The sequence below is a fragment of the Seriola dumerili genome, unplaced genomic scaffold, assembly GCF_002260705.1.
Source record: "Seriola dumerili isolate Sdu_G_001 unplaced genomic scaffold, Sdu_1.0 BDQW01000086.1, whole genome shotgun sequence".
Taxonomy (NCBI): domain Eukaryota; kingdom Metazoa; phylum Chordata; class Actinopteri; order Carangiformes; family Carangidae; genus Seriola; species Seriola dumerili.
In genome coordinates, this window is record NW_019174341.1 from 56,125 (window position 1) to 83,428 (window position 27,304).

Consider the following 27,304-nt stretch of genomic DNA (forward strand, 5'->3'; position numbering starts at 1 on the left):
CTTCACGATGTATATAACCTATTACGTCTGACAACACGTTGGTAGTTAAATCTATTGGTAATACTGTGTTTTTTAACGTGTGTAATTGTGGGTTGAGAAAGCAAACTCGGCACGGTTTGACCCAACTACAATGCCGTAGTCGGCACCGGCAAAATTTACGACAGTGCGCCGATCGTACGGTAGTTAATGTTGTAGATACGATAGTGCGAGTACCATGTGAGAAGTTTGGTTTTGGATTTTCAGACTTTATTTGAGAAAAAATAAATAAATTTAAACTATCCGAGGCGCCATGCACGAAAGGTCGCTTCCCGCCTCTCCCAACTGGTACTGCTCGCGCTGCAGTGATGTCAACAGCGGCGGTTTACTGGGCGTCGGAGCCAAAAACATCATTTATTTGATTGATGTGTCTGCATCCTCCTGCAGGGTTGTAGGTGAGTCTGCTGTCACTGCTGGACTTCACACACAACACGCGGCTCACTCTGGTGTTTGTGTTTAAGTCCCAGAAAATGTGTTAAACACCGGTAGAAGTCGTGTCTTTGTCCAAATCAAGCTGATGTTGGGAGTCTGTGCTGTCAGAGAAACAAATCCCAGTTATAGGATGGAGAAGTTACAGGAAAAGGCCAGTGCTGAAAATTATTAGTTGATTAACCAACTCGTCAGCCACAGAAAGGTCAAATAAATCTTTGATGTTTAATCTACCCAAGTTCAAGTGACATTTACTTTTTTTAATGGGTGATTGAGCATTAAAACTGTACAATCCCCTTGTGATTTGAGCTGGAAAGATCAGATGATCAATCAGTTTAACAAATTTTCAAATTAAGTGAATCCGTTTCTTCATTTATCAAGCAAAACTGACCCATTTGTTGGTTTCAGCTTTTCTAAAGTGTTTCATCATTGTAAACTGGATAACTTTGTTAAAACAAACAGTATGTAGATGTTAAATGTTGGGCACTGAGAAACTGTGATAGTAATATTTTAGATTAAATAATTAATTAATCATAATTTGTTTAATGCACTTTCATGAGCCTCCAAAAACAGAGGATCCATTCCCATAATGCAGTTCAGTAGCATCTTTCATTAGATCCTCCCGAGCAAATGTCCACTCATGTTTCAGCACCTTGTGGCCTTTTTCCTGTCTTTGCATTGTGATGACACTGACGTCCAAACCTCTGTGTGTCTCAGGCGAGCTCGTCGGCCATAAAGACCTGGTGTCAGGCTTTTCATTCTGTCAGCACGCAGGACAGAGTCACATCTGTGTCAGCGCCGCCGCCGATGGGAGTATTCGCTTCTGGGACTCGGACAACAAGACGCTGATCAAGGAGCATGCAGCTCATCAGGTGAGTGTCTGACTGTCTCATCGCCAGTGTTGCATTTCGACACACCATGCTGGCGCCCCCTGCAGGCTGCTGTCTGCTTTGTACCGGCAGCAGAAGGTAAGCAGGAGGCAGCTTTCTCAGCTCTGGAGCAAAGGCTTTTTTTTTTTTTTTTTCTTCTGTTCAGACACTGTCACACATTTTTGGTTTCACATTTCTGTGCTGTCATGGAGACACTGGACCGCTGACCCAGTCTGGGGAGAAATGAACCATCCGAGCTCGACTGGATGCAGAGGACAGTTTTCACTCTGACAAACGGCTCAACACATTTCTACAGTTGGCTCTTCTGCAGAAACTCAGTGACTGTCTCAAGGGCGTTTTTATAGGTGGTCAAAGTTAGAGAGATTTTTACCATCATAAGATACGAAAACCTTCCACTGAATTCAGACTAATTCATTATTTTGTCGTACAGTGTGAACATGATGTCACTTACAGCTGCTTTGTCCGTTCGCAGAGCCCCGTCTCAGCAGTGCACTGGTCCCCGGTGGATAAGAACCTGGTGGTGTCGGGGGATGAGAAGGGCATCGTTGTCTGTCACTGGTACAACACAGGAGACACTGCCAGCTTCTTTCCCGAGCCCAGGACCATCTTCTGCCTCACCTGCTCCCCTCACAGCTGGAACTCTGTGGCCGTCGGGTAAGAAGACCACAGAGGACATGTGATTTAAAATGGTTTTCTTCTCAACAAAACCCTGAAATACTTAAACTTACTTATGTAGAAAGAAATTCAAACATATCTCTGGAGCCCCCCATTTAAAGAAAAAAAAATAGCATCCACAAAACTTCTTTTTATTTGCTTCTGAAAGATTTATCAAATAAAAATCTTTTAAATCTGACGTCTGCAGACAGACGCTCTGTTTCCGCTGTCTGTCTCGAATCACAGCTGTTGAAAATTAGTTTCAGCTCTCACACACAACATTTATCAGCTAAACCAAAGAAGCATAGAAACATCAATGACTGTGACGACGCTGTCATTGCACTGTCGCAGGTACAAGGACGGGATGATCGTACTGATCGACGTGAGTAAGAAAGGCGAGGTGATGCAGCGTCTCCGTGGACACGACGATGAGATCCATTCGCTGGCGTGGTCGCCTCTCCCCGGCGAGGACGCCCTCTGCAGCAGACCCGAGGACAGTGAAGGTAGCAGTCAGTTTATACAAACACCAGTCCCACATTCGTTTAGTGCAGTTTCTTTTACACAACTGACAAGATTTTGATGGGACAAAGACAAAGACACGGTTGTTGGTTTTATCCTATAGTAACTAATGGAGCGTGTGCAGGGGAGGAGAAGGGCTGCTATCTGGCCTCTGGGAGCAAAGACCAGACGGTGAGGATCTGGAGCACAGTGAAGGGCAAAGGTGAGAGATTCAGCCAAGTTTCAACCAAATTAGATTCTCTATTGATTCTAGTTGCAGGACAGTCAGTAGTCGTCATTTATCACACTCACTGCCGACGTCCTTTTAAGTAAGATGGATCCTCTCGTCGTCCTCCACCTGCAGGTGTGATGACTCTGAAGCTGCCGTATCTGAAGAAAAGAGGCTCTGCGGTCGACCCCGGAGTTAAAGAGAGACTCTGGCTCAGCGTCCACTGGCCGAAGGGACGACCGACACAACTGGTGTCCAGCTGCTTCGGGTACACGCGCGTCTTTTTAATCAGAACATCGGAGGAAACCTGATGAAACACGATAACAGCAGAGCTCTGTAGTGGCTTTCAGCAGCGTTGGTCATTTGTTGTGCACATATGTGTTGATGATATATCGTGTTTTGAGAGGAGCTATCAGTGCAGAAGTACTTTACAGAGACGTTATTTATCAAACGCCTACATTAGTTATGAGCCTTCTTGGGTTTGTGTCTGTGTGCGTCCTCAGTGGCGAGCTGGTGATGTGGGACCTCACCAAGTCGGGGAAGCAGCGGTGGACTCTGTTGGGCACGTCTTCAGACGGTCAGAACCACAGCAGGATCGTCTTCAACATGAGTTCAGTTCACCTGCAGGACGACAGAGAGCTGCTCATCAGCACCTCCATGGACCGAGAGGTGCGTCACAGCAGGAGCTTCTAACAACCTTTGTTCTGACACATCCAGGCAAAGTTCACTTTTTTGTAGGTTTGCTGTATAATATATATTTATTTATTATTGGACGAGGCTTTGATGACCTTTCATCCGGGCCAGGTAGAGATATCTTTTAGGGCTGAAATACCAAATCATGAGTCAGTCCTTGCTTGACATTCACGGCAGTCTCAGCCCCGCTTACACAGCTCTTTTACAAACTCATACCTTTGAGTAACAGCAGATATTTGACCTTTATTTCAACACAGGAAGTCTCTGGTCTATAAAAGCAGGAAAAGCCTGAATTGACTCAATTTTGGTGAAGGAACACTTACATTAAATCAACTCTTCTTCTAGTTTTATTGCTCTTGTTTTGTCTGTTGATTAGCAACAAGCTTGATGAGGCTGAGAACGATGAACTCCATCAATGAAGAGCTTAAAGGAATAGTCTGACATTTTGGGAAACTTACTTGTTCACCTCATTTGTGTCAATCTTCTCATATAACTCTCAGCAGGAAAATGCAAATGAGAAAACTGGTACAACTCTCATATCTGTCTACTAAATATGAAGCTACAGTCAGCAGCTAGTTGGGTTAGCTTAGCATCCGACTAATAGCTGGTTCATCTTGTTGCTAGGAATGCTTTTAGCAAGCCGACATATTGAAGGAGTCGTGCATCTGCTAACAGCCCTGACCTGAGTCTTTATCCTCCAGATTAAATGCTGGGACCTGGACTCTCTGGACTGCTGCTGGACTCTTCCCACCCTGGGCGGCTTCGTCTACACCCTGACCTTCTCCCCCGTGGGTGCAGGGTGTCTGGCGCTGGGCGTCGGCGACAGCATGATCCGGGTCTGGAACACGCTGACCACCCAGAACCAGTACGACACCAGGTCCTTCTGGCAGGGCATCAAGTCCAAGGTCACAGCGGTAAGAAGTTTAAAACGCCTCGTGGAAGTTTATCAAAGTGAAACATGAACTTTAATTGACTTCTGAAGGATTCAACAAAGCATGTAGCCTCTTTTTATTTGTTTGTAAAAACAAGTCTATAGAAAAGATATTCACAAAAACAGCTGCCTGCGCTGATCTATGGTATTAGCCCATCGTATATCTAGAAGTGATGAAGACAACTTAGAGTAGTTGTAATTCATATAGTCTGTATTTGAGGCTCTGGGAGTTTTGTGAAATATATTAGAAGAGGGAAATCTCAGAGCAGCGAGGAAAAAGAAAACAATGACATTTCTCTGCTGTCAGAAAGTCGGCTTTTTAATAAATTCCTCAGCTGAGCTGCTGATAAGGCCACACACACACACACACACACACACTCTCTCACACTCTCTCCTAATATTTTTCATTGTAATGTTTGAAACCTCAGTCGTGTCTGAGGTTAATGACAACAGCTGAACGATATCAGGCGTCTGGCCATTACTCCTTTCACAAACTGTGAGATAACGCAGGAGAAGCGGTTGAGATAAAGATGCATTAGGAAAGTTTTTCTCTCATCACAGCTGGCGTGGCACCCGAACAGGGAGGGATCCTTGTCCTTTGGAACAGACGATGGTAAAGTCGGAATCTACGACGTCTTTTCAAACAAGTAAGTTCTTCACATTTTACTTTTGTCTTAAGTTTTGTCACCTAATGGTTTCCAGTAGTTTTTAGTTTTATGTTACCTGCCTGGGGACTACGGGTGTAAATTAGCATTTTTGAGAAAGTAGCTCGTCGAGAAGTGCAGCAATGTGCTAATGAAAGCTGTGAAGAGTGCCCCCCCCCCCAACCTGCAAAAACAGATGACTGTTGCGATTTCAGTTGCACTTTAAGTTTGGGAACTTTTAGTGAAAGTCATGAAGTTGAACTGTTTTTGTTGTTTTTTTTTTCACGGGGGACCTTGTGGATCCTTCCCATAATCCCTTTGGGGTCCCCGATGTTCCATTTTCCTGCAGCTGTCCACGTCCTTTACTCCTGACTGGTCATTTGTTCTGCTCCGTCTCCTCCCAGGCCTCCTCAGATATCGAGCTCCTATCACCGAAAAACAGTGTACACATTGGCTTGGGGACCCCCAGTGCCCCCGATGTCATTTGGTAAGTTCCTAATGAACTCTTAGCAACTGCTGCTGTTTGCCCCGAACGCTCTGACCCAGCAAAAACACCGGCGGCGGGAAGCCGAAAAGCAGCGAGTCAGCGAAACAGAAAAGAAAAAAAAAAAAAGCTGAAACATTTCTGCTCGCCCTTTTGTAATCGCCTGTAATTGAATGAGCTCAGAAAACACTGACTGTTCCCCCCCCCCCCCACTTCAGCTGCTCATGGCGATATCAAGATGCAGGAAGTAGATTTTTACCTGCTGCTCCTTGTTCTTTATATTTAAATCCTTTGAGTTTGCATGAATGAAGGGTAAACTACACATTTTACCTGCTATTGAGCAGGTAAATGCAGGTGATAACCATCAACAACCTAGGAGTTTCATAGTTCTGTTGAGACATGGGGAAATGCTGCTCGACACAGCTTTATAATAGAGATGAAGGGACGTAAGTGTACGAGCCATTAAACTAGTTTTAAACAAGACACAAATATGTGAAACATTAAATTGTCCAATTAATTGCAAACATGCTAAATCACAGCTGAACCAGGAAGCAGCTTTGCAGTGAAAGTGTTTGAGATAATTGGCTTCATGCAGAATCTCAACAATTAACATCAACATTAGTCTGTTGATCCATCAACCTGAAACCATCTGTAAGCTTGTGTGCATGTGATGTTCAGGTGCGGCAGGAGGAAAGTCGTCCTACAGTCTGTACAGCTGCGCCGGCGAAGGCGTCATCCTGCAGCACGACCCGACGAAGCTGAGCGGAGAGGCGTCGGACATCGACAGGCTGATCAGAGACACGAACAACATCAAGGTGGGAGCGAAGTTGACGTGATGATGATATGATGATGTAATTCTCTGGGTGTCTGGGAGATTTGGCCTCTTCGTGAACCGTCCTTCCAGTTTTGTGCAGAATCCTGAAGCAGTCGAGCTCTTCAGCCTCTTTCTGCATGTCGTTAGAAAGTAACAGCTGGATGCTGTGTGCCCCCAGAGGGAGCCACTCTTGGCCTATGTATCTTTTCAAATGGATGCAAGTAGTTTTAATGTCGTAATATAAAATGATATTGTCATCACATTTTAAGTATAAATCGATCATTATTTATCTTTCATCTCAGACTTCAGGAGCTCAGCCACAATAAAACCTCACACACACACACACACACACACCTCAGGGTGGAGAACACACCCAGGAACGTCACAGGAGAAGTTGACAGACTTGAGGTCGTCAGTGTGGACGCGTTGATGGAGCAGATATCTGTTTGAATGTGAATGACGTGATTTGAACAGGTTATAAAGGTGATCTCTGCTTCCCAACAGCACAAGCTGTCTCCACACACTGACCTCAGCTGGAAGCCAGATGGGAAAGTGGTTGCCATCGGCAACGAGGACGGGTGAGTGGACAACCTGGCCTGACCTTTTCTCATAATAGACAATTGGGCTGTGGCGTCCTGGGAGGGACCAACTGTCCGATGATAGAGCAGAGTCTTTAGGCGACAGAGAAATGGATTAGCTTGTGTGTGAACGGCTGCGCTCTGTTAACTGGGTCACATTCTGGGTGTATGAGCGGGTGTCACACTGACTCATCTGAATCACCCTCTGCTGCAGGTGCATCGATGTGTATCAGGCTCCCGGTCTGAAGCTGCTGTGCAGCATCCAGCAGCACCACAAGATCATCAACACCCTGCGGTGGCACCACGACCATGGCTCTCCGCCCGAGCTGCACTGCCTCCTGGCCTCGGGCTCCAGCAACGCCGTCGTCTACGTGCACGATCTCCGCTCCATCATAGGTGGGCAGAGTCCTCAAACACACCGTTTTACTCAGTCTGTTAGCACCCATGGGACTCTTTTTACCCTGAAGGTTCCAGTTCAAATCTCAGTGAATGTAAGAAATCACAGACTAAAGAAGAAGAAAATAAAACCTACAGCACGTCTGTGACTTGTAGTAGTTCCTCTGGGATGAGTATCACGCGTTAGCGGTGTAACATTTAAAGGTTTTAACATGAGTGTTGTGTGTCCGTGCAGAGGATCCTCCAGAGAGCCCCGTGGTGCTGACGGAGCCGTACCGCAGGCTGTGTGGTCACACAGGTAAAATCACCGGCATGGCCTGGAGTCCGCACCACGAGGCCCGGCTGGTCACCGTCTCGTACGACGGCACAGCTCAGGTCAGTACCAGGCATCATGGGTACAAAACCATGATAAATGACCTTTTCCTCCGTTTCAATTCACCCACTTGAATCCAGTCAGTCTAACATGGGGTGACGCTGCTGGATGCTCTCTTCAGGTGTGGGACGTGCTGCAGGAGGCAGCTGTCTCTAACTACCGCGGTCACGTTGGTTACCTGCTCTGCGCGGACTGGTCTCCCGTCGATCCAGATGTGATCTGGACCGGAGGGAAGGACTTCACCGTGCAGGAGTGGAGAGTCTCCAAACAAGAGTTTACAAAACCACCCAAAGGTGAAACACTGTTCAAACACCCAGAACCAGAAGCTCCAACACTAAAAAACAACAGGTTCGACACTAACGTTCACATGCTTGACCTCTCAGGGAAAAAGATGGTGGATCTGAGGGAGAAGATGAAAGCCAATCCCAAGCAGAAGAAGAAGAACAAGAAGACGCCCGGGGCCGGAGGGGCCGCAGCGTCAGAGATGAACGGAGGGCCGGTTACAGGAGGAGAGAAGAGTGTGACGGGACAGGAACTGTCCGGTGAAGATGAGGAAGATGACGTCAGCTCAACGAACAGTCCTGCACCTCCCCCAGGTAACGGAGCGGGAAACAACAGCGTAAGAGTGTTGGGACCTTGTTTTTTTTTTTGTAAGCGTCACAAATGAATTCTGACGTTTTGTTTCAGCCACTTTTGAGATACAAAGAAAATCTTCTGCTGCTGCGAAGAGCAAAGACAAACCAGGTACAGTTTGTACTTGAACTTCAGCTGGAAGTCGCGCGTGTGCACGTTTGTGTCTGTAACTGTGTGGGTTTGTTTGTGTCAGTGTTTGCGGACTCAAACCTGCTGAAGAAGAAGAAGCCTCGCTCCATGCTGCCCATCAGTACGTCCATGGACCATCGGCCCAAAGAGGAGCTGCTGCAGGACTGCATCACTCTGGCCTCCGTCACACACAACAGCGGTGAGTCTGAGTTCTGCCGTGGGCCGGTCCTGTTCACTGGGCTGTGATGAGAATATAGAAAGAGACTGTTTGTCAGAATAAGTGATCACCTTTGCATCGCACACTTTGTTTCCATCTGGTTTATTTCAGATTCAATAAGATTTGATTCACTTTTATTGTCACTGCTCACAGAAACGATTAATTAGTGTATATCTACATAGATAAAAATAAACTAATGCATGTACCACCTCTTCACAGGGATGTGTGTGTGTTAGGCATTTAGTTGTGGTGGTTGAGGTTAGGGTAAAGGGTTCGGCATTGTATTATGTCCATTAACGTACCAACGTGTGTGTGTGTGTGTGTGTGTGTGTGTGTGTGTGTCTTCAGAGGCTGCAGGCTGTGTCCCAGGCCAAGGAGAGCACATCCACCTCGGCCTCTTCTCTGACAGACAGGCTCTGCACCGCATGTTTGAGTCTGAAGGTGTGTGTGTTTTTTATTTTTCTTGTGTTGTAATCAGATTAGCACAGGTGTACTGTGTGTTGTTTATAGATTCACAGGTTTAATTAACACATAATTAAAAACTGACACCTTCACCGTGTGTGTGTGTGTGTGTGTGTGTGTCTTCAGAGGAGGGTCACGTGGAGGCGGGTCACTACGAGTCTGTGGTGTACCTGCGGCTGTGGAGTGGAGACCTGGAGGGGGCGCTGCAGCTCGCCACAGAGAAGGGAGAGCTGAACGACCACCTGCTCTCCGTCGCTCCCATGGGTGATGACTTTAATACTGACACGTGTCGAGTTAAACCTGGGCTTTGACGGACACTCAGAACCTCCGATGCTAAAATTCGACTGATTAAATTACATTTAGTTAATTTAAGAACTAGATTCTTAATTAAGAGCAACTGGGGCTGGTTGCACTGGAGATTTACTAAGTATCTCCTAATTTGAAGAAATAATCATAATTATTACGTAATAATTAAATTAAAAGTTTTTATAAATAATTGGCATGAAATTATTTAAACTTGAAATCATAACTGGAATTATAATTTAAATTATGAAAGTCACAACTCATTTTTAAATGAATAATTCTGAGTTACTGATCTTTTTATTTGGTTTTATTGGAACATCTATAATTTTGACTGATGTCTCATTTATTTTTCATTTCTATTGAATAAATTTCTTTTCATAAAACTTGTAAATCAAAAGAGTTTCTAAATTTAAAAACAACCTCTGACAGAGGAAGCAGGGACTTGCTTCTTTGCTTGTTCCCTCACATTAGTCTTTCATCCTTCCTTCATTGGTCTTCTTGCTTCTGATTTTGAAACTTGCTCCTCCAGCTGGGTTCCAGGTGTGGAGCCGGGCGGTGGAGGCCTTCGTCAAGCAGCTGTGTCTGCAGGAGCAGTACCTGAAGGCAGCGTCCCACCTGCTGTCCATCAACAAGCTGTACGAAGCCGTCGACCTGCTGCGTTCTCACAAGCTCTACAGGTTCGCCGCTTTAATCCTTCAGTTTTGAACGGACATGTAACGACACACACCTGCTTCTTGTTGCCATTGTCGTCTCCAGGTGATATTCATATGTGTGTGTGTGTCATGACAGGGAGGCCATAGCTCTGGTGAAAGCCCGGCTGCCGGCAGACGAGCCGGTCCTGAAGGAGCTCTACACCTGCTGGGCCTCTGTGCTGGAGAAGGACGGACATTTCTCTGCTGCTGCCAAATGGTGAGAGATGGGAAGATTTAGAAAACGTTCTCCCAGCATTTAGTTTCTCACCTCTCTGCTGTGGTTAAACTAACATCTCTATACAGACATTATCTAAACCCGTGTTTTCTCCTTCACTTCACCTCTTCTCCCAGTTACTTGGCTGCCGGCGCCAGTTTCGACGCGGCCAAAGTCATCGCCAGGAAGAACGACGTCTCCTCGCTGAGGACGGCGGCCAGCCTGGCCAGAGTTTCCGGGGAGGCCGCTCTGGCTGAGTCGCTGGCGCTGAGGTGCGCTAAAGACCTGGCCGCTGCTGAGAACTGGGTCGGAGCCCAGGAGGTCCTGAGCTCACAGGAGGGTCTGTTGGTAAGTGGCAAAAACATCACGAACACAGGAAAATAAAATCATGCAGCTTATAAACACATGCAAACCAAGACAAGCCAAATACAACAGGAGACCTGCAGGTTCAGAGTCTTTAAAAATGTGAATTAAAAGAACAGAGTGAATAATTTTGTCTGAAAAAGATGTTGTGAAAGTCAGATGACTGACTTGAAAAGTGATCTCCATCGTCTACAGGTCCACAGGCTTCACCTCTGTGTCACCGAGCTGTTCTCCGTGACGCTGGCCGACTCTGGGGTCGCACCTCAGTCCTGCGTCTCCAGCCACCTGTGGGCGTCGCCGGGCGAGGGTCACATCAGCATCCTGGACCGGGTGAGAGACGTGTGGGAGGAGCAGTTCGGCGTCTCACAAAAGTCGGCGGGACATCGCAGCGTCACCACTCTCCTGCAGGAACTGAAGTCTGTGGAGAGTCCAGCGCCCACGACCAACGTCCCCCTGAGACAGGTACAGAGTCCTCAGACTGATTCCAGCTGTTTCCTGTCTCTGGCTGTCCTCCTGTCTTTCTTCACGTCTCTTTCTCTCTTCGTCCTCAGGTTCTGCTGTATTCATCCCTCCATCTGACCCGGTCTGTACTGAGCTGGTTGATGGATGATGATGGACAGCTGATGAAGGAACTGTGGCAGGCAGCAGCTTGGCTGAGAGACGCCGGACATCTCTGTGTCTCTGCAGAGCTCTGCAGGCTGCTGTTCCCTGAAGGTACTCACGTCTGTCTGTCTGTGTCTCTCTCTCTCTCTCTCTCCCTCTCTCTCTCTCTCTCTCTCTCTCTCTCTCTCTCTCTCTCTGATCAATCAATAATGTCTGAATTGGTGCAACAGAAATTTTTCACTATTTCAACTTTAAATACACTTTTCTTTAGCATGAATCAAAGACAGATGTTGATCCTAAAGATTTCTGTTATGACTGATTTGGTCATAATTAATCAGCTGTACCTTTGATAACTGATTTAACAAGTCAATCATCCAGGAAAAAACACACTCACAGAAAACCAGAAGCTGGAAACTTGTGACATCCACTTTTCAACCAGCATCAGTTGTGTATAATTTTTATTTTCTGAGCTGCGATGCCACCGTTCTCTGTCCCTCTCTGTTTCATCAGGTGACGTCACAGTTTGTTCCAGGAAATATCCCAGAACCCTTCATCACACAGAAGAAGAAGCTGCTTCAGCTGCTGCCGACAGTCTGCAGGCCTTCGTCCAGTACCACCGTCTGTACGAACGCTGGTGGAGCAGCTCGGCCAAAAACCACCAGATCCAGAACGGGTCGCCCCCCTCAGCAGCCGAGTCCGGCGCTGGAGACGAGGTGAAGGACAAGGTGGTGAACGAAGGGTTGTCAGAGTCACCGCCAAACGGGGAGGTGGATAAACTGGACTTTGATGCTTCACTTCTCCTGTGTGAGTCTCACGCTGCGTATCAGGCGACGCAGAGGTCAGTCAGACAGATCCAGGAGCGGCTGTCGGCCATGGTGCTGCAGCACAGCCACGCCCAGGGAGGGCAGCTCGACTCTGGGGAGGAACAGGCCGACGCGTCCACGCAGATATCAGATAACAGACGGGGGTGAGGACTCTGATACTGATGATTCATGATAGACTTGTTTCTTGTTCTGTTCTATTTTGTGATGTTAGAGGCTTCAAAAACCACATGAAACTGCAGGTAGTTCAGACGTTTTGTGACATAGACTTATAGTTGTGGGAAGTAAATAGGTACATTTAGTTAAGTACTGTAGTTAAGTACAGTTTTGTAGAACTTATACTTTGTTGTTTACGCCACTTTTTATACGTGTACTCCTACTTGTCAGAGGGAGATATTGTAGATTGTATTATCTGGCAGCTGTAGTTACCACTTAGTTTGTAGATTGAGAGTTTACAGCAGCTAAGTTACTGCTAGTGGAGACTGATCTGAAGTCAGCTTAATAATCAAACAGTTCAGATTTTATATGTTTGAGCTGCCTGGATTGATTAGTAATGGACTCGTTGTTCTTTGTGTGCGTCTTCTCTCCCTCAGGCCTGACGACCAGGAGACCTTCCTCTCTTTGTCTACCAGGATGTCAGAGCACCAGAAACAGCTGGCTGACCTGCCAGACACAATCAAGGTACAACACAACACACACACACAGTATGAGATCACATGACCCAAACAGAAAAAATAGTCTACAGCCACATTAGCGGCTCCATGAGGCTGCACTGCGCGGAGCTAAAATGCTAACAATGACAACAAGCTGATATAATATTCACCATCTTAGTTTAGCATGTTAGCATGCTACTATTTGCTAATTAGCGCTAAACAAAAAGTAGAGCTGAGACTGATGGGAATGAAACATTATTTTTTTAATCTTATTCGATATTTGGTGATAAATGAAATGATCTGGACAAATTAAACTCTGACCTGATGATGGCACCGGATGAAAAGTTAAAGGGATCACTGAGGTTATCACAGTTCATCCTGAGAGGAATCATGTCACTGAAAACTAAAAGCATCAACCTGCTGGTGGCGCTGGAGGAAATGTCAGTGGGGTTCATCCTGTGGAGATTATGAATATCTGTTCAAAAATAATGTATCCAGGTGTTCACCTTCGTGTATGAACTCCTAAAGGATTAAAGTTGAATTTGATGTGGTCAGACTTTAAGAAGTCGTACACCCACATCTCATCGCCTCCGTCTTCAGCAGTTACATATTTGTGTTTTCTCTCTCAGATGTATCCTCATCCAGATGTTGTCGAGTGCTGCCTCGTTCTCCTTCACTTCACCAAGTCTTCACCGTCTGTCTCCGAGTCCCTGCAGCAGGAGGCCAAAGATCTGCTCCGTAAATACGCATCAGCGACGCCGGTCCTGAAAGCCGCCCAGCGATTCCTCACCTGAGCCTCTCACTGCGAGACTAAAAGAAGCACTTCCACTGTACAGCTGTTTGTTGAATTAAAAAAAAAAAATCTTTAATAACAAGATGATGAAACATCCTGAGTCAGTTTGATTCTACATCCAGATGTGCGTGAGAGAGGCCGAGTTGTGTGGCCTGGAGCTGGAACAGGAGCAGCAGGTCACAGCCGAGTGATGTCATTTGATTCAACGCAGGACTCCAGCTTGTTTAATCTTCTCCCGTGTCCTGATGTGACTGATCAGTCAACACTGGTGAATGACTTTCTACTGGTCCTTTTTTTAACCACCGCAAAAAATCTCAACAATGTTGTGCTTGTACCCGTCTGAGCCCACAGTTAATACCAGCTTTAATATTAAATATCCAACCAAACAGTGAAATACTGGACTGTGGCTATATATCAATGAAAGGCCTATTCAGAACTGAAAATGTTTGTCGGTTGTCAGGTTAGATTCTAAAGATGGAAACTAATTGGACTGTCAGATGTAGTTTCTGTAGATTTACTGTAAAATTCTCTGTTTTAGAACAACCTTGGAAAAAATGCAAACACTTCCTTTTAAAATGCCAACAAATGTCTGATTTGTTTTGTAAGTTTAAAATCAATTATCAGCTTTTCTGTTTTGTACTTTTGAAAATCTTCGGGTTCTGAAACGACGGTTGGATCAGTGGGATCACTGACATCAGACAGTGTTATTGGAAAACTAAACAATTAGTTGAACTTGGCGCTTACTGTAACTTTTGATTAAATTTTAATCTTTGTAAACACAAGCTAGAACAAGAGAACATTTGTGCCGAATAATTAATTAGCAAAATATCTTTATCAAATCTTTCTTAAATCACATAATTGTTTCAGCACTGGATGCATTCCTTATATTTTAAAGCTTTCCTTCTGAGACTGCAGACAACTTTCTAGGTAAGGAGGAAACTGAACTTTAAGTCAAAGGTCGGAAATGAACCTTTTTAAACATAAATGTCGGAGAAGCTGTGTGTCAGTGTGGTTAAAGAAAAGGATCTAATACTTAACATTTACATTCAAAATACAAAACAATTTAATATACAACTGTTTAAAACAATGTAGAATGTAAAAACAACAGTAAGCACAACATCTGTAAACCTGACGGTGGACAGTTTGGTTTGGTGCGTGAATATACAGAACAGTAGTAGTAGTAGTTTTTTCCCCATCGAAACACATGCATAACCAAGCACAGTTATACACTGTTAAAAGTTTCTGAAAGTGGAAAAGAGCTAAAACATTTTATTCTCATCAAAATTATACATTTTAATTTACAGGCCCTTCCAGCATTAACTTAAAAAAATAAAATCCCTGCAACAAGAATACGAGTCCCCGCTGATGAGAAGTTTAGTCTGAACTGAAGGATCTGACTGTTCCTGTCAAGGTTTGGTCTGAAATCACAGTGTGATACAGGAGCTGGTCCCATGCTGTAAAGAAGGGTGTCACTAATGCTGTAAATGAAGAAAGATCTTTAAAAAAGTGTTCTGAATATATGGCCATACATTCAGTACAAGTGACTAAAAAGAAACGAGTGAGCCGGTGTCACCGTGAGTCCATTTTACAGTCACTCAGGAGGGAAATTTAAAGAAATATTTACTTCCGTCTCGTTCAGGGATCGAGTGTCGAGGGAGCTCAGAGGGGAAATCTGCTGGTTGGGGTTTTTTTTTTTCTTTTAAAACAAGTGCGAGTTCCACTTGAGAGGTCGAGCGCTCGGTCAGTGCTTGTTGTTCGTCTCCTCCTGGCCCGAGCTGGAGATGCCGTTCTGCGGTTGGCTGGAGCCCGAGCCCAGGCCGTACAATCTCCCACAATACTTTGCATCGTCAATGTTGTCTTCAAAGAAAAGCTGAACAAGAAAAAAAGTTTAACTTAGACGACGTGTCTGATCTTTTGCACCGTGCTTTGAACTTTTAAAAAAAAGGAACCATGAAATGAACAGGCTTGTTTGAGATGAATCAGTCCTGCACAGAATCAACCACCACACAACTCACGAGCTTCAGGCGGCCGCAGTTTTTTGTTTAGAGTCAGGCACTAGCAACGTCCTGATTACAAGACCTCTGTGCACCATGGGAAACACGTCTTCCCCCTTGTCTAAAAGCTCATCTGTCACATGTGTGACCAGCATTATTAGGTTTAACAGGAACTTGTAAATATCTCATTTAGTTTCATTAGTCTTAAGTGAGTACATTTTGAATGTATTTGATTTAATTTTTTTTTTACATTAAATGTCTTTATAAAAACATGCAGATTAAACATTAAATGCTGTTAAGCTTATCCTGATTTCCTGTATAAGGGTTGTGATGACTTATTAAGGCTGGACTTTTTAGCAGTGTGTACTAGTCACCACATGTTTTCCTCAAAGTTTAGACTTTTTAAACAGATTAAAAAGAAAAAAAAAAGCAGATCATTTTCTTAAATGACAAATCAGTCCATTTTTGACCTGATTTTATTTTCCCAAGCATTAAAATAAAGTAATGTTCTCTGAGGACACTGATCAGCACAGTAAAGTAAACCAGGTCCTCTGATGGTGCGGACAATACAGACTACGCTTGACAAAATATAAAAAGTTAAAGGAAACTGGGTTGAAATTCTGATGATGCTGCAGATCTACAGTGGAAATTATAAAAGACCAGACTAGAGGATAATTGTGCTCTCACCTCTTTCATCCTGAAGAAAGCCATACCGGTGAGCAGAGAGTCTGATCCAGCCTGATGCTGCCGCCCGATCCTCTTCAGCTCCAGCTGGTCCGCCACTTCCTGTAGCCCCCCCTGCGCAGATACACAGCAGTCAGACATCTCAAGACTATCATACAACTTCTCATACAGTGGAGTCTCAAACTGCTGAGTGGAAACAACGTTACTCTGCCCATCTGTATCCAGGATACGATACCTTTAGGTTCTTGCAGCTCTTCATCAGGTACTTGACGTCGTAGATCGCTGGGAAGAACAAGTTGAGGATCTGGAAGAAGTCGTGTTCCTCCTCAGGGAGCCGTGCGTCTGTCAAGAGCTTCACCAGGTAACCAAAGTCGTAGCCGCTGGAAAACACAGACCAGAGCAGGAGGAGTCAGGTCAGGACTGATGGACTACACTGAAGTTACTGGATTTAAACTAATAAACAATCACCATGGCTCAAAGTTGAGCATTCCTGTTATTTCTTAAGATAACATTGAAGAGTGGAGAGGAGGTATATTTGTTTGTCTTGAGGTGTCCAAGTTTATCACAACCTGCACCATGGTAGTGACCACTGTTTCCATTCCTCCTCAGTTCTACCAGCTTTACATGGTAGAACTGATTTTTTGGCTTCAGTAACAGGCTTCAAAATGTCCCCTGGATCAGTACTTTGAGTCTGAGAAACCTTTTTGATTTTGAAATTTATTTTGTTCACACAAGTGGAGGGCTGCAGGTGCCAAAACTCATTCTAATTGTTAGTATTCTAAATGCAAGCAGAAATATAATGGTGTTTTTAATTTACTTGCTGAAAAGGGAAGAACAAAAGAGTCATTTTATTTGTGCACAGTGTAAAGACTGAAAACACTGTAGGATGCAGAGATGTCTGAACTGGTGGTAACAATGTAAAAGCTGAATCAGGACAAACAACAGACCTGTGAAACGAGAGCCACTTGACGTTTTCACAAAGCACCAGACCGGACGTCATGAGCAGCTCAGCGAAGTAGAGCGTGTCGATTCCTTCTTCTTCATGCTTTTTAAACTGGAGGCCGGAGTTCTGGAGCAGGTCTATGGAGTCCTGTGAGTACATGTCTTCTCTGTGAGGAAGAGAGAGAAAAAAAAAAGATTCAGGTAGTGTTATCATCAAGCTCATCCATCAGCTGATACAGCTTTTAGGTGAAGATGATCACAACTTCAGCAAATAAAGCCTCAACAGTGTACAACAAAAACACATTATCGTACATTATTGGCTTTCCAATAAAGATACCGGTGATTCAAGAATCGAAAATTTTATAATTTCAATATTAACTCCACTAACTTTTTCAGCACCAGCAACTTTCAGTACAACTTTCATCAACTTCTGCCTGGTATGAGATGAAAAAAAGACTTCCTGAATTTCAGAGAGTGCTGGAAGAAGGAGAAAGGGGAGAGCAACAAGTCGCCTACGTGAGGTTGAATTTGAAGTTGAACTGCCACGTCGTCGTGCCGGGGGGATAGTCTCCGTCCTCGTTCATGAACGTGAGCCCGAGCTGGATGATCTTCAGGAGGTCGACGTTACACCTCAGCAGCTGGTACTGGTAGTCCACTGTGCTGCGGAACTCGCCAATTGGTCGGACGACGACTCCAGGGAATTCTGTGTCCTGGTGAACAACAGAAAAAATAAATAAATACAATGAAAAAATAATATAATTTTAACTATGTTCTTTCCACTAATCTTGAAGTTATCATTCATTTAAAAACCACCAACATCCATGAAGGTTTCTCACCATGGCGATGTAATTGTAGCTTTGAATAATCTGCCGGATCTTTCTCATTTCCTCCTCCACATTGCTCGCCCAGACTTCACAGATTATCTGACTGGAATCTGTAAGTGCGGCTGGCATGTTGGCAGGTCAGGGAGAGCTGAAACTCCAACAATCCTGCAGTGCTCGTGAAGGGGGACGAAGCCGAGGCGGTGTGTGATGAAGAACAGAACAACTCTGGGAGAGAATGAAAAGAAAGCAGGTAATGAACACACTGAAACCTCAGGTTAACTTTAGCATCAGAACAATGATATGAATGGTGGTCGAGGAGGATTGCTGGTGTCACCAATAACAAAAAGGTACTGCAGGAAAGTAACTCTGATAAAAGGTGAAAAAATCTAACAAGAATAATCAAATATAAAACATCATTGTAATGAGAAAAAATACAAAGCATTATGACAGCAATGGGAAATGATTGCCGCTGACAGAGATGTAAATTACAGAGTGAACTAGCGAGTTTAAAGAAGCAAACGGTTTATTAAGAAAAGCTTCCTGCAGTTACTGCTGTGAAAAAAATTATTGTGGTGGGTATGCTGCAACTTTCAATTATTTTATTCCTCATAAAACTTCTTACTACTAAATCAATGAATCATATAGCATTTCAATTTCCTTCTTCAGCCAGAGGGAAGGTACCTCTGTTTCTGAGAACCATTTTTATCACGCCTTTTAATATCAAGCTAGTATATCAGAGATGCACCACCTAGGTACAATTAGTGCACTCTAACACAACAAACTTGCAATAAAATCTACCTTCCTGAACGTAATAATGTTAGGTTTATGTTGAAACTGTGTTAGAGAAGTTGCCGATTCAACTTCATGATAATTCTAGAGGCTGTAGTTTGTACTACTATTGTATCTGTGAGGTCTTTTTTAATATTTAGCCTCCTCTACTGTCTTATATACACATTTACAATCTGCATAGACTGCAGAGACAAAAACATTTAGATACAGCTCCTGTAGAATAAGTATGAGGGATAATTTCCTCTTAATTAACTCTGTGTTACCATGACATCAAGTTGGACTAACCCTCCATAGCTGGTGGCTGTTTATACTATTGAAGCTAGCTAACACAACTTAAACCGAACACAAAGTGACACCAGATTTGACGAGCGTTCTTCTTAACTTACGCTTTTCAGGAAGACTTGACAATCTTTAACAACTTGGGCGGTTCTAGTAAGTACATAATTTGAAATATTGTTAATAGCAGCTAACGGTGTTGCAGCGAGCGGCTAAAGCACTAGCCGGAGGCTTTAGCATGGACGGCTAACGTTTCCAGGCTAATCCTCGCGTTATCGAGCAAGCTAACATCACGGGAGCGAACATTAAACAAAACGGCGCTGCTCTTTCACTTATCAGTATCTCACAGCGGCTACACACACCGCGGACATGACAGAGAGTCGCTGTGGAAACGATAAAAGTATTAAAATAAATTCGTTTACCAGAGAATTTCCTCGACGTAACCTGCCAAGCTAGTTGATAGCGCCGCTGTGGCTTCTTCTTCGCTTCCTCCTACTGCCTATTCTTCTTCTTTGTGTTTATTGGCGGCTACTCAGTTGATACTCAGACATTGAACGTGTACACCTCCACCTAGTGTACCGGAGGGAGTAACGACGTGAAATAAGCCTTTATAACGTTGGCTCAAACGGTACATTTGGTTACATTTTTACCGAGATTTTGTTAATTAATTTTGCTACCACTCACAAACAATGGAGGTGATTTGAATTTGTTTAATTGCTAATATAAGGCATTGTATCAAACCCCAGGGGGATATTAGGTAAATTAAAGTTGCTCCCTCAAGAATGGAAATGTAACAGCAAAAAGAGTAGGAATAGGAAGTCATATTATAAAGATAAAATATAAAATATGTCCTTACACTATGATATATAAATACAAATTAGAAATATGTAAGGATATGTGCCACTACTATTGAAATGTCAATAGATTAAGATTTTGCTGATAATGGTGAATAGTTAGCGAATATGGCTTCCCAGCAGATTTTGGATTCTGGCTGCAGAGATTTGCTTCCACTCAACCCCAGGAGGTCAGCCACTGATACTGGGAAATAAGTTTTGGCTCACAGTTGGTGTTCCAGTTAATCCCAAAGTTGTTGGATAAAGTTGAGGTCAGGGCTCTGTGCATGTGCAGACCAGTCAAGTTCATCCACACCAAAACCATTTCTCTACAGGCCTGGATTTATGCAGATTGTTGAAACAAATCTGGAAGCACACTGTTAACTAAAGTGTGTATGTTGTAACATTAAGATTACATTCCTTACATTGGAACAAACGGGCCCAAGCCATGAAAAACAGCCTCAGAACAAAAATACACAAACTACATGTCCCCACCTCAACCAAAAAGAAAAAAGAGTGAAAGACTGTGCCTATAAGAAAGCACATTTATTTGAAAATCATCTCATATACCTGATACACAGTACAGTATATTGCTCTGATAAAGATCACCTCACATGCCCACAACACACAGCTGTTAGCAGGTCAATAGCAGAGATCAGAATCCAACTCTTCATGGCAGATAGAAGCCTCTTCCTTGGATAAATAATCACCTGAAATTCTAAGATTATGTTAAACTTTTGAACAGATTTTAAATGGCTGAGATTTACAATCTGTATTTCTAATAGTGGACATTTACAAGAGAAACAAAGAGAAACAGAGCTGTGAGTGTTGTCAGTTACTTCAGGGATTGAGAAGGATGAGGAGTGAATGAAGCAGGATCGTCACTTCTTAAATACTGCATCACTGGCAATCTAGTGCTTTTTGATTACTTGATTTAAATGAGATGCAATGGAGGATTTCTACTGAGGTACCAGCAAGCAAAGACACTTGAGCCCCAACTGATCCAGGACCTGCAACATGTTGGATGTCAAGGTTTAAGAAAGATATGCATAGAAAAACCAAAACTAGTCTCTGTGCAGCAAAGGGAAAATACTTTATCATTATATCTCACTATTTATTTTGAGACTGAGACACGTTACCACCTGTGTTTCCATCATTTTTTAAGATAAGTGTTCTTTGAGGCAGAATTTAGAGGTTTAAGATAATAACACGAGTGCAGCCAGAAAAAGTTGACATGTTAGAATAAAACAAAGAACAATAAGCTGCTCCTTGTTTATCACAAATCCACTTTGTTCCTATTAGACCGGAGCTGGCAGATCCAGACCTTCCTCAACACTGTACTCCAATGAGTCCATCTGATGTGCTTTACAAATAAACCAGCAATGCACAAAAAAAGTTAATACTGTTTGACAAGAACACACTTTTTCCTCCCAGGCGTGAAATTGATTTTGTCCTGAGCTGAAAAACCAGACAGAGTAAAAGCTGACACAGGCGATTTCTGGAAAAGTTTCAAAGACGTGTCAGTTATCAGCTGTGACCGAGTCGCAGCGTGATGGTGGCGGCGACGGAGGGCAGAGGCGACGTCAGCTGATCACTGCTCCGTGGACTCGGCTCTCCTCTGGATGTGGGAGATCTCCAGTATCGGCATGAGCAGCTGGAAAGCATCCTGGATGTAAGAAGCACTGTTGGACGCCTGTGAGGAAGATTCACAACACGTCAACATGAAGCACACAGTGTAGAAAATATTCTGAAATGTCCATCTGTGTCCCTGCGCATGTGGGAAACATCCTCTATAACATGTTATCTATGTGTTTCAAGGGGAAACTGACCCTTTGTGGAGGCAAGAAAACGGACAGATAAAACTGCAACGATGGGTAATTGCACTGTTAGTGTGTGTGTGTGTGTGTGTTGTTGTAGTAACATAACACTAACCTCTAAAAAGACGCCTGTTATCAGCGGGTTGAGGACGTCTCCCTTCTCGTTTGACTGTAACACAGAACGTTGAGATGTAATTACACTCAGCTCTCCACAGATGATCAAACAACTGTGACGTGTGAAAACTGAGGGAAACAGTTTGGAAAATGAAAATGCTGAAGGTGAAAAGAGCAGCATGTATTAGAGCTCTGCTACAGTAAGTGACTGACATTTAAACAGACCGGAAAAATGTGGATGGAAACAAACAGAAGGATGAAGCCGAGTTAAAGAGGATAAAACACGTTCCTATTAACCCTCAATCAAACTCATTCACATGATGAAAATTTCATTCGTCACTTGTTATTTTGTGTAATACTTCAAAATTATATGATGATGATGATGGAACTGGATGAACATCCCTTGCTAATTCAGTTAGTCTTACAGTAAACACATTTATTATCTGTTCTACTGTCACATTAAAACAAGGTGAAATGTTCTAACGACCACACTTACCCCCGCGGTCGTTAAGCAGGAGGTGAACTTCTTGGAGAGCAGTGAGATTTCTTTACACAAGACAACTGTTAACCTGAGGACACATACACATGAAACCGTGAGACACTTTTCACCATAAACGTCCTGCAGCGACTGAACATCTGCGTCGTCTTACTGTGAAAGGACGCCGGCCTCCGTCCTGCCGTTGGAGAAGAGGATCATCTCAGCCAGTTTGTGGAAAAGCTCGATGGATCGAGCCGTCAGCTCCGCCAGACTCCTGATGGCTGCGGCGTGGACCTCCTGACAAGAGTGAACACACAATGAATGCACCCCCTGCACTCAAACAATAGAAACATTTAGCAGTGACCCTTTTGATAATCAATCGTTTTTGTCTTTATCAATTTAAAAAAAACACCATGTTTCTCTGCTTCCACCTTCTCAAAAGTGACGATTTGCTGCTTTTCTCTTAATTATCTTAATTATCTTTGGGGTTTTTTTGAGTGCTGGCAGAATAAAACAGGTGATTTGAACATGTCACCTCTGGAGAATTATTATTAATATTTAATAAGATTAAACAGTCAATTGAAAAAAATCCATGGCAGGTTCATGGGTAAACTGATTAGCCAAAACAGGACTGGAACTGTAACCGTGTCTGTCGCTTCTACAGTTTTATAATGTCTCAATTACTTCAAAAGTTCCTTTGTGCCCTATTAATGTGACTGATTAAAATGTCTAACGACGACTAAATTAGACTTCCTTTCTCCCACACAGATTTAGCACTTGATCAAGTCTTGTAATAAAGATGTGAGTTAATACTGACGGACCTCCACAGAGAGCGTTTTCTTCTCCACCTCCTCGCTCTCCTCCTCTTCCTTCCCTGGCTGCGTCATGTCACTGATCTGGCCGTTGACGCTCTTACAGGCCTGTTGGAGGTTAGAGAGCGCACAGTAAGAACATTGCTGCCACCATGTTCACACTGGATCAGATGAGGGTGGACACAATAAAAACTGGAACTGCATAATCTAATGGAATCCAGAACAATGGGTTTGCAATAAATAAAACAGTAACTAAAACCGGATCAACACACAAGTCTCAGCCTCACAGACGACGTTAAAGCTCAGTCACTGACACGTCTCAGACCTCGACAACAAAGGAACAGGAATCTGATCAGAAACATAGAAACGTATCACTGGTACTTTGCTGAGCTTGTCGGCGGTGGTGGAGACGTTGAGACCCTCCAAGGCCTTCGTTAGCTCCCGCTCGAACTCGTTGCCGTCTCCGTCTGGAATCAGAAATGTGGAAATCAGTCGTTTCAGATGACGGTGGTGCTGAACTGCTCTGGCAGTGCAGTGACACAGAGACATTACCTTTCCTCTCATCGACTTCCTCATCATCAAACTCCACCAGGGAGAAAGAGTCCTTGATGTCTTCCAGCTCTTCTCTGAGCTGAACCAGCTCGTCTCCTGACAGGGTGGTCAGCACCGACTTCACCTACAGAAACACACAAAGAACCACAGCCACATTACAGGCTTTTACCAGATTCCATAGAGCTGTGAAACATAAATACATCTCAGTTTATCTATCCATCCACTGTACGCATCATATTATGTAATAAGAGATTTTATCGTACCTTAGACTCGCTCTCCCTGGACAAAATCTCCAGAGCCTCGAGGTGTGACAGACCCTGAAATTCATCAAACAGCATCCCATAGTGAGCGACCACCTTCTTCTCGGAGTCTGACGACTCTGTCTCTGCCGTCTGCAGCTCCTCCCGCTCCTTCGCCTCCCTCAGCACCTGAGAGACAGAGTTGTGAGGAAGCGACAGGTGAAGGGGACAAAACTCCAAGCATCGAAACCAGTGAAACATGAACTGAGATGAATTTAGTCTAATGTTCAGTCTCATTCCTCGTCTGCTTACCTGAGACAGAGTGGAGTTCCTGATCATCAGTCCTTTGGTCTTCTTAAAGCCGGGATCACCTTCTGCTATCACATCCATCGTCTTCTTCCCGATGAACTCCAGAGCGTCCAGACCGCCTGTTATCACCGTCTTCCCCTGTGAGGAGGTTTAGTTACAGTCTGATAAGCAACACTTAAAGATCCCATATTGTATAAAGGTCTCTGTCCATGTGTAGTGTGATTATAGATCAGGTCTAGCTTCTATATTAATACTGTGAAAGTATCAAAGCCTCAGTCCACAGAGAAATGCACACAGCCTGTATTCAGAAACTGAGCCTTAAAACCAGCCGTCAGGACTTCCTGTAACTTTGTGATGTCACAACAAAGCAGTCATGCCCCCAAGAGAGGCTCAGAGCCTCCCCTCTTCTGATTGGCTCTTCTAGCCACTGAAATCAGCTTCTCTCCTCCTCACCACAGTTCACTGGGTTGCTCAAAAGGTGAGCTGAAAATCATTTGTGAATAATCGTGAATGAATTAAAACCCTATCACAAAAGAGAACATTCATGCACAGGTACTTAAACGTCTGCTTACTGTGCTCTGGACGACGCTGGTGAGCGATGACAACATTCCCATTGCACCTCCAACCGCCGTGGATCCATCTGCCGCTGCTTTGTCCGTCTCACTGCCGGCTTCACCTGCAGGCGAGGAAACGAACAACATATATCCTGATATAAAAGGTTTACAGAAGAATAAAAAAAGGAAAATATGTAATGTCCCTCATAGTCACCAAGAAGGAGCCGCTGACCCTAACAGTGTTTTTGCCATTTGATGTCTTACCCTGCTGTTTCTCTTCTTCCTCCACCTGCGCTGACAGTTCGGTCGGGCTGGGGATTCCCAGAGACGTCTCAGCCTTCTCGATCGCCTGAGTGAGTCCTTGTCCTGGACAGACGTGAGACAAGCAGAAGTTTAAAACAGCATCAGACAGAAAAAACTGTGAGGTGAAACACATACAACGTAGGACAGAGTTTTGTTTAGGGGGTATGTTTAAAATATTTCTTGGACTATCTTTGATTGCTTCTGTTCAAGTCCAATTAACAACTTAAACCATCACAGATGCATGCGTATACACAATTACATTTTCCTTGAAAAGGATGAGTCTGGATTTGGCTGAAGGATCATATGTTGAACTATTAAAGCTTTAACTTAAGACTCATCATGTGATTGAATGAGGACTGGGTGCTCTGATTAGATGCTTTAAAAACCCACCATACACACTGTATATAAAGGATTGAGTTAGGCCGTCTATACTCACCCACAGTGGCCACAGTAGCTGTGGCTGTGGACAAGATGGATTTTCCCCAGCTGCCCCAGTATCCCCAACCACCCTGAGCCACAGTGGACTCACTGGAGGCCTGATGAGATGAGAGGATGAAGACAGAGGGCAGAGAGAGAGAGAGAGAGAGAGAGAGAGAGAGAAAGAAGAAGAGATTATGGGAGAAGAAGAGAAAGATAAAAAAAGAAATCAATTTATTTGTACACAAACAGAAGTGACCTTTGGTGTGATGATGTAGAAGTTATGACACAAGACAAGGCTTATCTCTCAACAACTGCAGCTTGTTGGAAACAGGACAGTTGATTTGATTTTTCCCAGATCAGCAAATGTAGATGTGTCGTAGTGCTAATTCACAAAGTAAAGTTTCCTTTTACTTATTGTTTGCAGTTTTTTCTGGTATAAACGCTGATTATTTCATCACTACCTTGGGCGGCTGCTCCTCTGCTTTCGGCCTCTCCTCAGCTTCGGCCGCAGGTGCGACCTCGGGTCTCCTCCTGGCCTTCCTCGTCGGGGCCACGTCTGTCGCATTGTCAGGTGAGGAGCTGTCGGGCATCTCGGCAGGAGAGGCATCCTGAACCTCTGGACCCTCCGCTGCTGTAGCTTCGCTGTCTGACATCGTTATGTCTTTAGCACATGCCTTCAAAGAGAAAAAAAGAACAAAGAAAATAGCTATTACTAATCGAATAAATATCCAACTTAAGGAAAAATCCAATCATTCTTTCATGGTTAGATTCAAATACATTCCAGGATATAATAAAATACTGAAATCTACTGTCTTGTTGAACCCCACTTTGCCCTCAAACAGTGATGTCATACATTTCCCAGTATGCATTTCAACAACACTCAGGGAACAGCAGTCAACTATACAGCTGTTTATCATCTGTGCATCAGGGGAGTGTTGGTTTTAAGTCCTAAAGCAAACACCACATGTATATATAAGGGAAATCCAGGATTTTAAATCATGTAAAATAAACCCGATATTTAGAGCCGTAGCTCAAATATCCCATTAGTATTCAGTAGTAAATTAATGTTGTTGTGTTATTGCATTATTACTCGTATGTTCAAGTCACAGTGACACATGCAGGCTTCACTGTGGGCTCGTAGTAGTTGTGGTGAGCTAATGACTCGTTCATGTACTAAACAGTAGAAGTGTCAGTTTATTTCTAGCAGCATTTCCCGCTTTAATAAATACCAATGCACAATTATTAAGACGAAGCAACACATACTTACTCACCTAAACTACAAACTTACCCTGTCTCTGGCTCAGGTGTCAAGTCTTGATGCTAGCAGTTAACCGTAAACCCAGCCTGCTAACAGTTTCCCTCCCAAAAAACACCAACGAGAAACGTTTATCTTCTTTATTTCGCTTTGCAGTTCAGTTCTTACACGTTAATGTCCTTTTAGTTTCCCAGAAAACAGTTAAATAGTTCGTGTTTTCTCCCTCTTTTTGTCCAACAGGATTAGCCACGTCACATTTTGTTTTCAATCGCCAGTTTCGACATTTAGCGACGCTAAGAACACAGTTTCCGTTTTGGCACCTTCAAAATAAAATATTTCTTAGACTACGATAAAGATAGAATTAATATTTTTAAATAAACGGAGAATCTGCACTATGTTAAAGATGAAAGGTGCTCTTTAGATTTGGTTTTAAACAATTAAACGCTTCTGAAAAGTTGCGTGAACATTTTTAATAGATATTATTGCCCTTTTCGATGGGGGACAGGTTTTATGATTTATTTTGATGGCAAATCCTTTTTCCGACTGGTCAATCACTAACGCACGTTAGGTAGCTTGA

The 27,304-nt window shown here is 43.8% G+C and overlaps 3 protein-coding genes across 3 annotated transcripts; 1 reads left to right on the forward strand and 2 right to left on the reverse strand.

Annotated features, from left to right (window-relative positions):
* The first annotated feature begins 225 nt into the window (after positions 1-225).
* gemin5 (gem nuclear organelle associated protein 5) lies at positions 226-14,481 on the forward strand. Its single transcript, XM_022744671.1, has 28 exons — positions 226-431; positions 1,183-1,337; positions 1,828-2,009; positions 2,361-2,512; positions 2,632-2,730; positions 2,872-3,004; positions 3,240-3,405; positions 4,131-4,343; positions 4,922-5,007; positions 5,409-5,491; positions 6,167-6,303; positions 6,807-6,880; positions 7,095-7,276; positions 7,512-7,651; positions 7,771-7,942; positions 8,033-8,245; positions 8,337-8,393; positions 8,476-8,628; positions 8,986-9,069; positions 9,217-9,354; positions 9,923-10,070; positions 10,183-10,302; positions 10,437-10,647; positions 10,858-11,124; positions 11,214-11,376; positions 11,776-12,232; positions 12,680-12,767; positions 13,369-14,481. The coding sequence occupies exons 1-28, from the start codon at positions 290-292 to the stop codon at positions 13,531-13,533; spliced, it is 4,380 nt and encodes a 1,459-aa protein (XP_022600392.1). The 5' UTR covers positions 226-289; the 3' UTR covers positions 13,534-14,481.
* A 96-nt stretch (positions 14,482-14,577) lies between these two features.
* On the reverse strand, positions 14,578-19,530 carry cnot8 (CCR4-NOT transcription complex subunit 8). Its single transcript, XM_022744669.1, has 7 exons — positions 19,464-19,530; positions 17,989-18,201; positions 17,669-17,862; positions 17,158-17,319; positions 16,446-16,590; positions 16,214-16,324; positions 14,578-15,402 (listed from the first exon to the last, which is right to left on the reverse strand). The coding sequence occupies exons 2-7, from the start codon at positions 18,103-18,105 to the stop codon at positions 15,274-15,276; spliced, it is 858 nt and encodes a 285-aa protein (XP_022600390.1). The 5' UTR covers positions 18,106-18,201; positions 19,464-19,530; the 3' UTR covers positions 14,578-15,273.
* An 866-nt stretch (positions 19,531-20,396) lies between these two features.
* Positions 20,397-27,003, reverse strand: fam114a2 (family with sequence similarity 114 member A2). The gene is made up of 14 exons (XM_022744763.1): positions 26,761-27,003; positions 25,934-26,146; positions 25,489-25,588; positions 25,014-25,115; positions 24,768-24,871; positions 24,199-24,333; positions 23,911-24,075; positions 23,648-23,771; positions 23,477-23,562; positions 23,105-23,203; positions 22,456-22,580; positions 22,302-22,374; positions 21,807-21,860; positions 20,397-21,567 (listed from the first exon to the last, which is right to left on the reverse strand). Exons 2-14 carry the CDS (start codon positions 26,123-26,125, stop codon positions 21,466-21,468), a joined length of 1,461 nt encoding a protein of 486 aa, XP_022600484.1. The 5' UTR covers positions 26,126-26,146; positions 26,761-27,003; the 3' UTR covers positions 20,397-21,465.
* Positions 27,004-27,304: the final 301 nt, after the last annotated feature.